Source organism: Esox lucius, chromosome 15, assembly GCF_011004845.1.
Source record: "Esox lucius isolate fEsoLuc1 chromosome 15, fEsoLuc1.pri, whole genome shotgun sequence".
Taxonomy (NCBI): Eukaryota; Metazoa; Chordata; class Actinopteri; order Esociformes; family Esocidae; genus Esox; species Esox lucius.
Window position 1 is genome coordinate 289,765 of NC_047583.1, and position 12,373 is coordinate 302,137.

Here is a 12,373-nt window from a genome sequence, read left to right on the forward strand (position 1 = left end):
AATGTGTTGTATTAAGAAAACAAATGTTGGGTAAAAGTGGAAAGAAACAGGAAAGGTTGCAATCTTAGTCTTAGTCAACATAATGTAATATTTATATAAATTAAATGGCTACCATTTTTGTGTACCTGTAGTTAAACAGGCTAGCCATTAAGACATTAAGAACAAGTTAATTTTTACGATAATGGCCTTTTCACAATAAACATGATGTTCACACCTAATCAATATGAAAATAGGCACTGAAACCTTTATTTTACCAAAATATAATAGAATGGCACAATAAGAGATGTTTATTAACTTATTATAGACTGGCACGATTATAAGAGTTTATTAAATTATTATAGACTGGCACAATGAGAGATGTTCATTAAATTATTATAGAGTGGCACAACGAGACGTTTATTTCCTGAAATTCAAAGAATTTCCAGATTTGTCAAACTGAGGAGAAAATCTGAATTTTTTAGACAAAACCTTAGAGACAGTAGACCTATCAGTTAAATGTGTCCTGTCCTGTAATTATAAAAGAAACCCAGTAGCTGTTTCTTGCTTTTCTACTGTACCTGTATTGAGCAGGTTTGGCATTAATGGACTGACAGAGAGAGAGAAAGGTAGAGGAGAGTGAACGACAGAGAATGTGTGTGACAGAGAATGTGTGTGACAGAGAAGGTGTGTGACAGAGAAGGTGTGTGACAGAGAAGGTATGTGACAGAGAATGTGTGTGACAGAGAAGGTGTGTGACAGAGAATGTGTGTGACAGAGAATGTGTGTGACAGAGAATGTGTGTGACAGAGAAGGTGTGTGACAGAGAAGGTGTGTGACAGAGAATGTGTGTGACAGAGAAGGTGTGTGAATGAGTTTGGGGGGGTGTGTGGGTGTGTGTATGTGGGCTGGGTGTTTGTGTATGTGTGTAATACTCCAGAATCAATTATCCAGTGCGATTCCTCCTTTCCAGCATTAATAGTATTCAGGTTGTGTCTAGCCGAGCATGTTGCCCAAAACCAATACTCGGCAACATCTGATGACAACAGGCTTTCATATACTCCTCTCAGACACCAATCAATTTGCACCCTTCTCTCTCCTTCTCTCTCCCTCTCTCTCCTTCTCTCTCCTTCTCTCTCCCTCTCTCTCCTTATTTCTACCTTGCTCTTCCTCTTTTTGACTTCCTCTTTCCCTCCCTCTCGTGTTTACATGATCCCATTCCATACATACACCTGTTTTCCCCATTCTTGGCTGAATGTACATTATAGATATGGGGATGGACAAAATAACGGAAACATCTAATAATACATCAAGGAGCCAATCAGGAGTAGGGCCTCCCTTTGCCCTCAGAACAGCACCAATTATTCTTGGAATGCTGTCATAAAAGTTCTGAACTGTCTAGTGTGATACTGAACCATTTCTCATAAAGAAGAGCCTCCAGTTCTTTGAGGGATGAAGGATGTCGAAATCGAATTGACACTCTTTGCTCCACAACGTCCTATGAAGGTTCAGATATGGTGATTGGGGAGGCCATGGAAGATGTATGACACCATCCTGGTGTTCATGAAACCCCTCTTGAGTTTGTTTAGCAGTGTGTTTATCATTCTCGAATATCAAAACATCATGCGGGAACAGTGTTTAAACCATAGGGTGCACCTGGTCTTGTAAAAAGGCCTCGTATTCCTTGGTCGTAATACGATCATCAGACCCAATCACTCCCACAAAATGGCTGCCCATTTATATAACGGACCACCACCATGTTTAACAGTGCTTATTTGGAGCTCTGTTATTTGCCTCATGTTGCTCTGAAAAAAACATAATAATTTTAAACCTATTCCATAGGTAGGGCACATGTCTTGCTAATTTGGAATCAATGGTAATGTGATCTTTGCAGCTGTGATTGTAATTATGGTTTAGTTATTTCAAAGTAACTGGGATTTTGCAAGGTGTTTCCATTATTTGGTCCACCTCCTGTAATTACTGCTGTAGATGAAAAATCTGGAATAAACATGGTGTTATTGGTTGCTCCAGATGAACAAGTTTTATTTGTCAAATGCACCAAACAACACAGCGGCACCCTGCACAACGAAATTCTTGAGACATGGAACCCGACAACAAACGTAGTGAGAATTAAGAAGAGAATATAAGCAAATATATAAGACAGAAAATAATAATAACATAAAGCCACAATATACATAACACTGTAAACTAGCAGCAATCTGGGTAGAACAAGAATGTTAGTTTTGTTGAATGCCTTTCACAAGATGTTTTCAAATAAATCATGGCATGGGCAAACAGTTATTAGGCTTGGTATAAATGGTGTAAACTGCTCACTATCTCTCTCTCTCTCTCTCCTCTCTCTCTCTATCTATCAGTCACTCACACACACACACACACACACACACACTCACACACTCACACACTCACACACACACACACACACACACACTCACACACACACTCACTCACACACACACACACACACGTTGTACTGCTTGAGACCCCTGCCTCCACCTAAAGTCCTCCACCCAGGCATGTAGTCTCAACTCCATCAGCGATTGTTACACAAATACACCCCCCCACCACACACACATCTCATAAACATAACCCTTGCTCTCCATTCCCCAGCCACTGGTCCTCGGGAGGATGTTCCAGAAGGATAGATGGTCCTCTGCCTTGCTACTAAATGTATATTCACTGTTACTGATGTAGCCTCTCACTCATACACACACACCTCACAACACACAATCAGAAATGTATTTATTTGTGTTTAGAATCAATTTGGTTAAAGTGATCAATAAATTAAATGTTACAAAAAGTATTTATACAGACACCCAATCAAAAAACCCAGAAAACAAGAAACAGATAGAATGGGGAGAAGATGTGAAGGTTGAAGAAGATGAGGATGGAGGTTAAAGGGGGAGATGGTGGAGGTTAAAGGGGGAGATGGTGGAGGTTAAAGGGGGAGATGGTGGAGGTTAAAGGGGGAGATGGTGGAGGTTAAAGGGGGAGAGGGTGGAGGTTAAAGGGGGAGAGGGTGGGGTATTTAGGGTTAGAGGGGTGGGGTTAGGGTTAGAGGGTTAGGGTTAGAGGGTAAGGGTTAGAGGGGTGGGGTTAGGGTTAGAGGGGTGGGGTTAGAGGGGTGGGGTTAGAGGGGTGGTTAGGGTTAGGGTTAGGGTTAGGGTTAGAGGGGTGGGGTTAGGGTTAAAGGGTAAGGGTTAGAGGGGTGGGGTTAGGGTTAGGGGGGTGGGGTTAGGGTTAGAGGGTTAGGGTTAGAGGGTAAGGGTTAGAGGGGTGGGGTTAGAGTTAGAGGGTTAGGGTTAGAGGGGTGGGGTTAGGGTTAGAGGGGTGGGGTTAGGGTTAGAGGGGTTAGGATTAGAGGGGTGGGGTTAGAGGGTTAGGGTTAGAGGGTAAGGGTTAGAGGGGTGGGGTTAGGGTTAGAGGGGTGGGGTTAGAGGGGTGGGGTTAGGGTTAGAGGGGTGGGGTTAGAGGGGTGGGGTTAGAGGGGTGGGTTAGAGGGGTGGGGTTAGGGTTAGAGGGGTGGGGTTAGAGGGGTGGGGTTAGGGTTAGAGGGGTGGGGTTAGGGTTAGAGGGGTGGGGTTAGAGGGGTGGGTTAGAGGGGTGGGGTTAGGGTTAGAGGGGTGGGGTTAGAGGGGTGGGGTTAGGGTTAGAGGGGTGGGGTTAGGGTTAGAGGGGTGGGGTTAGGGTTAGAGGGGTGTAGTGGTGGAAGGGATAGAGTGCAGGTGTGTTGAACAAGCCCCTTGAAATGGGAAGACAGCTCTTTCATTGTCTGTGTGTTATTACATGTGACCTCACTACACAAGTGATCTCCATCACCTCTTTTCAAACTATCAGTGTTCAGCCAACAACAGGTGAGAAGATGAGAGGGATGGGAGGACAGGGAAAGAGAGGAGAGAAGATTAGAGGAGAGGGAAAGAGAGGAGAGAAGAAGAGATGAGAGAAGTAGAGATATGTGAGAGGAGAGGAGACGAGTAGAGATACAAGGAGATGAGATGAAGGAAAAGGGATGTGAGAGAACAGGAGGGGGATGAGAGGAGAGGGATGATAGTAGAGGACAGGAGGGGGATGAGAGGGATGATAGTAGGGGACAGGAAGAGGATGTGAAGAGAGAGACATCACAAAGGATCTTACATTGTAGAGATGGAAAATCATACTGGCGGTTTGGACAGCTTCACTACCTCTAGCTCATATACACACACACACAAACAGACACACACTTATTCTAGACAAACAGGTCGTGACACCTGTACCATAAAAACAGCGACTTACAGCTAACATATGTGTGTGTGGAACGTCATCCAGATGTGAGTGTGTGAGTGTGTGTGTGTGGGGGGTGTGTGTGTGTGTGTGTGTGTGGAATGTCATCCAGATGTGTGTGTGTGGTGGGGGGTGTGCACGCATGCAGCTCCTCATGATTTAGGACCTCCTTCTCTTCTCACCCATTTGACAGCTTGAACACGGTCTCTACACAAGACTATGAGACCCATAAATCACTCACACAGACACACAGAATCATGCAGGCAGATTGATATAGACATATGGAAAAAAACAGGAATCAATAACCACCCCCAGAGGGAGAAAAATAAATACAATATCTAGGGTAAAGGAGTGCTATACCTCATAGGTACAGTGTGTGTGTGTGTGTGTGTGTGTGTGTGTGTGTGTGTGTGTGTGTGTGTGTGTGTGTGTGTGTGTGTGTGGATGCGCGTGTGCATGTGTGTGTTCTGAATTCAGAATATCTTTCCTGTAGCTAGCTCACCATGCCATTTTCAGGACATTCTATTATGGAAACAGTGACCCAGTATAAGACTGATTGGCAGATAAGCAGAGAGTATGTTTACATAAAATAAACTTAATAGAACATAGCAGAACAGTATAATAGAACAGAACAGCAGAACATAATAGTAGAACAGAACAGCTGAACATAACATAGTAGAACAGAACAGCTGAATAAAACATAGTAGAAAAGGATAGGTGAACAGAAGAGCTGAACAGAACATTTGAAAATACATTTGTAAAATAGAACTGTACAGAGCAATATAACTTTACCAATTATATGCTGTCATAAGGTAGAGGGCTTTCCCATGTATATGCTGTCATTAATTAGAGTGTCTTTAACAGTTATATGCTGTCATAAAGTAGGGTGGCTTTACCACATATGTGTCATGAAGTAGAGTTGCTTTACCACATATGTGCTGTCATAAAGTCGAGTGGTTTTACCACTTATGTGCTGTCATTAAGCAGAGGGGCTATACTACATATATGCTGTCATTAATTAGAGTGGCTTTACCACTTATGTGCTGTCATAATGTAGAGTGGCTTTACCACATATATGCTGTCATTAAGCAGAGGGGCTATACCATGTATATGCTGTCATAAAGTAGAGTGGCTTTACCACCTATATGCTGTCATTAAGCAGAGGCCTATACCATGTATATGCTGTCATAAAGTAGAGTGGCTTTACCACTTATATCACAGGTGTCGAACCGGTTCCACAAAGGGCCGAGTGTCTGCAGGTTTTTGGTTTTTCCTATAAATTGGTTCCTAGTTCATACCTACACAACCAGGTGAGGGTAGAAACTAACCAATCAGTGACCTAATTAACCAATCAAGTACAAGGAGAGAGCAAAAACCTGCAGACACACGGCCCTCCGTGGAACCGGTTTGACACCTCTGACTTATATGCTGTCATTAAGCAGAGGCCTATACCACGTATATGCAAAAGAGTTTGTTGGAATAAGGGTATTTGTTGGAATATGAGTGTGTTTTAGAGTAATATTCTGTTTTGGAAAAAGAGTGTATGTTGGAATAAGACTCTATGTTGGAATAATACTGTGTGTTGGAATAAGACTGTCATATACATGCATCCAGTAGCCTGGGGACAGATTTAGCCTGGGGACAGATTTAGCCTGGGGACAGATTTAGCCTGGGGACAAGATTATAGACTTGTAAACTGTGAAAGGACTCCTGGTGGCATTTCTTGCAGGGAATTTATGGGTAACTGAGCTGCATGTTATTTGATTGTACAATCATTACAGTCATATATGTCATAGTAACTAGAAAAAAAAGTTGACACACAACCAGGAAGTCGACCGTGCTTGTTCTGTATGTAGATCATGCAGCTTGACTTGTCAAACTTTATATAATTGATCATGATAACTGATCAAGATAACTGACCATTATAACTGACTAAGATATCTGACCATTATAACTGACCAAGACAACTGACCGGGATAACTGACCATGATAACTGAACATCATAACATACCAAGACAACTGACCATTATTACTGACCATGACAACTGACCATTATAACTGACCATGATGACTGAACATCATAACAGACCAAGATGACTAATCATTATAACTGACCATGATAACTGACCATCATAACTGACTAAGACCATTATAACTGATCATCCAATGTCATTCCAGGGAGCTTAGCCTCCTCAACATACACAACTCCAGTTGAGGTTTAGATCTTCAAGAATGTTTGAAACAAACGAAAAACATTTACTTTAAAATACATCTTGGGTCCCTATATATCTGTCTTCCCCTCCCTCTCTCCTCCCCATTTTATGCCTTTTTCTCTCCCTCCTATTCTCCTTCCTGGCTTCTCTAACTGCGTCAGCATGGAGACAACAAAGAGGACTTGATACCAGTCAAAGACATCTAGATTAAGAACTACCGATCAGAGGTTTGGGGTTAAACTACAAAGACCAGTGATCTGAACTGTTAAATCCTTAGATCCAGTCTGAGCTGTCTGGCTCAACGATAACGTTGTGGTAGTGGTAAGATTGGTAGTTTGGGATGAGGTCAGGGTTCATAGATTGGTTGTTTGGGATGAGGTCAGTGTTAGAAGAGCGATGAAACATGATGAAACACAATGAAACATGATGAAACAAACTATGAAACACAATTTCACACAGAGTGAAATACCAACATGACATTGCAGGTACAAGGCAGGACACAGGTGCTGTATAAAATATTACAGTAAAATAGTTGTTTTCAACTGTGTATCCTGAGAAACTCACATTTCTGATGAACACCCTGTGTGAACATAACCTAATCCGGTAACACTTTACAATAAGGATACAGTAATAATCATTATTAAATGCATTAATTGACATGGATTGATGACTTATTAATGCATCTATAAAGCCTTGATTATGTGTGCATGTGTTAATACACATATTAACTAATTATTAGTTAACTGTTGGAACACATATCAATAAAAATGTACTAATACATTATAACATAGTGTAAACTAATAGTTCATTAATGCATCTACCAATAATGAACTGTGTGTGGTTGTGTCAATAAACATGTTACCAAACGAATAGGTAACTAATAAAGGACATGTTAAAAAACATCAATCAATACATTAATATATTGCAATCCACATTTTAATTGATGCAAATTATGATTGGTGTGCATGTGTTAATGAACATGAATATGTCTAGCAAACTGTTGAATGGCCCAATAACAAACATTAATACATACATTAATTTCAATGATTTCATGATGACATAATGCAACTACAGATTCATGATTTGGTGTCTATCATCATAGCAAAAACAATTAAACTTTTATTATTGAACATAATCAGTTCAAATTAAGTTATTTCTTAGAAGGCAACATATAGAATAACCCTAATTCCTTTAACAAACAAAATCTTCCCCCCAACTACTGTCATTTGTTGCTGAATACTGTCCAGTCACAGAAGCCAGCCTTTTGTCCTTCGTGAACATTACCTTACTTGTTACTCAGTGACCTGTTGCTTACTTACTTGCTTTTCCTTTTGTCCATCATGAACAATAATAGCTGTTGTCAACCCTGTGTATTATTTCTTGTTGTTATGTCATGATGTTCAAGAACTCATGTGTTACACAGGTTTAAACAGGCATGTTGTTACATGTGGATCGTTTCAGAAGTATGCTGTTGTTACATGTGGATCGTTTCAGAAGTATGCTCTCACATGTGGATCGTTTCAGAAGTATGCTCTCACATGTGGATCGTTTCAGAAGTATGCTGTTGTTACATGTGGATCGTTTCAGAAGTATGCTCTCACATGTGGATCGTTTCAGAAGTATGCTGTTGTTACATGTGGATCGTTTCAGAAGTATGCTCTCACATGTGGATCGTTTCAGAAGTATGCTCTCACATGTGGATCGTTTCAGAAGTATGCTGTTGTTACATGTGGATCGTTTCAGAAGTATGCTCTCACATGTGGATCGTTTCAGAAGTATTCTCTCACATGTGGATCGTTTCAGAAGTATGCGTCACAAGCAAGTCATTTGGATTCTTTTACATTGACTCTGAGAACCATTTGAACAAGCGACCCTGATTTGGCTCATCTACAAACCCGATTCCAAAAAGGTTGGGACACTGTTCAATTGTGAATAAAAACAGAATGCAATGATGTGGAAGTTTCAAATTTCAATATTTTATTCAGAATACAACATAGATGACATATCAAATGTTTAAACTGAGAAAATGTATCACTTTAAGGGAAAAATAAGTTGATTTTAAATTTCATGGCATCAACACATCTCAAAAAAACTGTGGCATTCCCTCTTCTTTTTATAACAGACTGCAAACGTCTGGGGACTGAGGAGACAAGTTGCTCAAGTTTATAAATAGGAATGTTGTCCCAATCTTGTCTAATACAGGCTTCTAGTTGCTTAACTGTCTTAGGTCTTCTTTGTCGCACCTTCTTCTTTATGATGCGCCAAATGTTTTCTATGGGTGAAAGATCTGGACTGCAGGCTGGCCATTTCAGTACCCGGATCCTTCTTCTATGCAGCCATGACATTGTAATTGATGCAGTGTGTGTTCTGGCATTGTCATGTTGGAAAATGCAAGGTCTTCCATGAAAGAGACGACATCTGGATGGGAGCATATGTTGTTCTAGAACTTGGATATAACTGTCAGCATTGATGGTACCTTTCCAGATGTGTAGGCTGCCCATGCCACACGCACTCATGCAACCCCATACCATCAGAGATGCAGGCTTCTGAACTGAGCGCTGATAACCACTTGGGTTATCCTTGTCCTCTTTAGTCCGGATGACATGGCGTCCCAGTTTTCCAAAATGAACTTCAAATGTTGATTTGTCTGACCATAGAACACTTTTCCACTTTGCCACGGTCCATTTTAAATGACCCTTGGCCCAGAGAAAAAGACTGCGCTTCTGGATCTTGTTTAGATACGGCTTCTATTTTGACCTATAGAGTTTTAGCCGGCAACGGCGAATGGCACGGTGGATTGTGTTCACCGACAATGTTTTCTGGAAGTATTCCTGAGCCCATGTTGTGATTTCCATTACCCATCCAAAGTCGACATCCGCGGAACCGCGGACAGTGCTCATTTGCATAAATATTTCGAAAAATAGATTCGCCATAATCGTCCGATTCCAATGGTATATTATTTGTAGCCACTTTCGTGAAGCGTGTATAATTTGGGTTGTCCGTGTATAATATGGGTTGTATAGTTGTATAGTTTGGGTTGCTATGAGAACTTTTCACCAGGCAAAGACATTGACCATGCATCTTAGAAAGGCTAATGTGTAGACAAGAATAGAGATTACAAGGGTGTACATCACTATATATGATGTTTTGAACCACAATACATCGTTTGTATTATAAATATGATATAAAAATAAATATTTAGTCCACATAGTATGGGGGTGTTCTTGAGTTTTTGGGAAGAAGGTGGTAATTTTTCTGAGTTTATAAAAAATATATAAGTCCAAACGTAACTAGCGATCTAGTGCTGCCACCTGTTGGCCGTTTTGAGCCATTACATGCAAAAAGAAGTGCTATACATTCAATCTTATTTATTTCATAATGTTTTATTTCTTGGTAGAAGAACCACATTTTTTGGGGGTGCCTATATTTTTTACCTTCTATTATTTAATTATGTCATTATTTTCAACCCAATTACAGTGTAATTTGATAGTAAAGGCATGAAAGTATGAGGAAATACCATTGACACAAAACCTCATAATGCTTTCAAAAAAAAATCTTGATGCTGAATGGCAGAAATGTTTTCCGAAAACAATTTTTTTGTCTTTCAAACAGATGAATTTTATAAATTGTGACCCAGAAGTCTGTTTTTATGTGTTTTTATTGTAGCCAGAGGGGTTGTTATTACCAGGATACATCATAATAGGTTGTATCTGTTACAGAAATGAATCTAGGACCCAAAATGTCCAAGTAGTGAAATCCCCATAGGCTACCAAGGGTTACAGTATCATTCCTGTATGTGATGCAGTGCTGTCTGAGGGCCCGAAGATAACAGGCATCCAGTATGGTTTTCCGGCCTTGACCCTTACGCACAGAGATTGTTCCAGATTCTTTGAATCTTTGGATGATATTATGTACTGTAGATGATGATAACTTCAAACTCTTTGCAATTTTTCTCTGAGAAACTCCTTTCTGATATTGCTCCACTATTTTTCGCCGCAGCATTGGGGGAATTGGTGATCCTCTGCCCATCTTGACTTCTGAGAGGGTTAGAACGCTTGAACGTTTAAAAATTATTGGCTTTTTATTTGGCAAAAAAATTGACACAGAAATTAATAATAATGAGTAATTAACTAAGGAAAATCTGGAACAGGTCAATGAAATTCACATTTTTAAATAGATTATTTTATGTATGGGTCAGAGGGGTCATTATCCCCAGATTAAACAGGTAAATGATGGCTGGTCATCCCTAAAGGTGTGCCACAATTTAAAAAAGGTTAGAAAACAATCCCTGAGGTCCAGTCCATTGCTCTTTCAAAGAAGAAAAATCCACGGATCAGCAGAAAATTGTGCGTTCTGGAGACAGCATGATGGTAATGTTGGCCTGGATGTCTTAATAACTGTCACAGAGAGACAGACACTGATGTTTCAACGTTAGTTATTCATGTATCTCCTGGAGTCCCTGACAACTGTACCAGAAAGCTTTATGTATTATTGATGTACTGTCATTCTCAGTGTTTCTATAATTGATTATGCTACTTAATGTAGAACTTGTTGTATGGACACAAACACATATAAACAAATATACACAAACATACACACACATAAATAAATAAAAACACATACACACACACACTCCTCTTTCCTCACAGTTTCACAGACTAGTTTTGGGAGACTGCAGATGAAATAAGCACTCTTCAGGCCTAGGTCAATAAATCTGTGTGTTTCGGAAAGGATAGTGCAAATTGACATACATTCCTGGTTTGAATGGATGGTCCATTGGTCTAGTGACTCCTTGTGCTGGGTTAGAAGCCTGTGAGCCCAGCTGTAGTAGTCAACCAGAGGAATGCTACCCTCCAATGCCTTTTGTTCCAACCTACTTCCTGGTTGAGCAAACAGTGCAATAACATTCAGAAGGGCTTGGCAAGAATGGTCCTCAGTCCACATAGAGGCTTGTGTTTGTTGGGATTTATTTTCTATTTATTTTAATAAATCTGTGAAGTCATCTGGTTAATCTTACCTGGCAAAGAAGGACGCAGCGGCAGAGGTGGTGGTTGGTGCTGCCATGGTAACCTGCTGAGTGGGCGTGGCCTGGGAGGGTGAGTGGGCAGGGCGATCAGTATTGTAGCGGTTCAGAGCTGCTTCGGTCAAGCTCTCTCTACACGTGTCTGATATCATCTGGGAGATCTATACACACACACACACACACACACACACACATAGTTGTTATACAAAAATAATACCACATATGAAAGGAATTAAAGTGTTCTGTGACTTGAAAAGTGGCATACAGAAACAAATGGATGAAATGCAAAATTGTGAATATAAACACAAACAAAGAGCTCTTACATTTCACGACTGCCTAAAGTAAAAAAATTCAAACGTGTAATAACTAAGCCCTCACCTAAAAAGAAGAAAAAGCTTCCTAAATTAGTTATCTGTTTTTGAACTGGTCAGACTCAAAAACAGATCCCACAGAGTACCAGGTCAGCAACACAACTGACCCAACAACTGTATCATAGAAAGTTCATCAGTTGATCTTTTTAATTTAGTTAATTATTGTTTATACATTGTATTTTCCACTTTCTTCGTCAATAAAACAAATATTTACCATGTTAATAAAGCCCAATTTAATAAAACATTTGCATAGAGGCATGGAGACACCAACCCTCCCTGTTTAAGGAGACAACAGAACAGATTCTAATAGCAGCAGACATGTAAGACAAGAGGAAGACAGGACCGGTCAGACCCTCTACCATCTGTCCTCTCAGTATCACAGACCAGCACTGGAACAGACCACCCTCTCCCTGAACCTCCCTCTCCCTGAACCTCCCTTTCCCTGAACCCCCCTCTCCCTGAACCTCCCTCTCCCTGAACCCTCCTCTCCCTGAACCCTCCTCTCCCTGAAC

General features: G+C 40.6%; 1 protein-coding gene across 6 annotated transcripts in view; it reads right to left on the reverse strand.

Moving 5' to 3' along the window:
- kif26ba (kinesin family member 26Ba) overlaps positions 1 to 12,373 on the reverse strand; it is a 163,823-nt gene that overhangs the window by 82,216 nt on the left and 69,234 nt on the right. For 5 of the 6 annotated variants that reach the window (XM_029125599.2, XM_029125598.2, XM_029125600.2 and 2 more), the window contains one exon: positions 11,485 to 11,651. In XM_029125599.2, the coding sequence (XP_028981432.2) occupies positions 11,485 to 11,651 (167 nt within the window). Of the gene's footprint in view, positions 1 to 11,218; positions 11,286 to 11,484; positions 11,652 to 12,373 lie in introns of those variants that run through there. The other variant, XM_029125602.2, reaches the window with a different exon arrangement.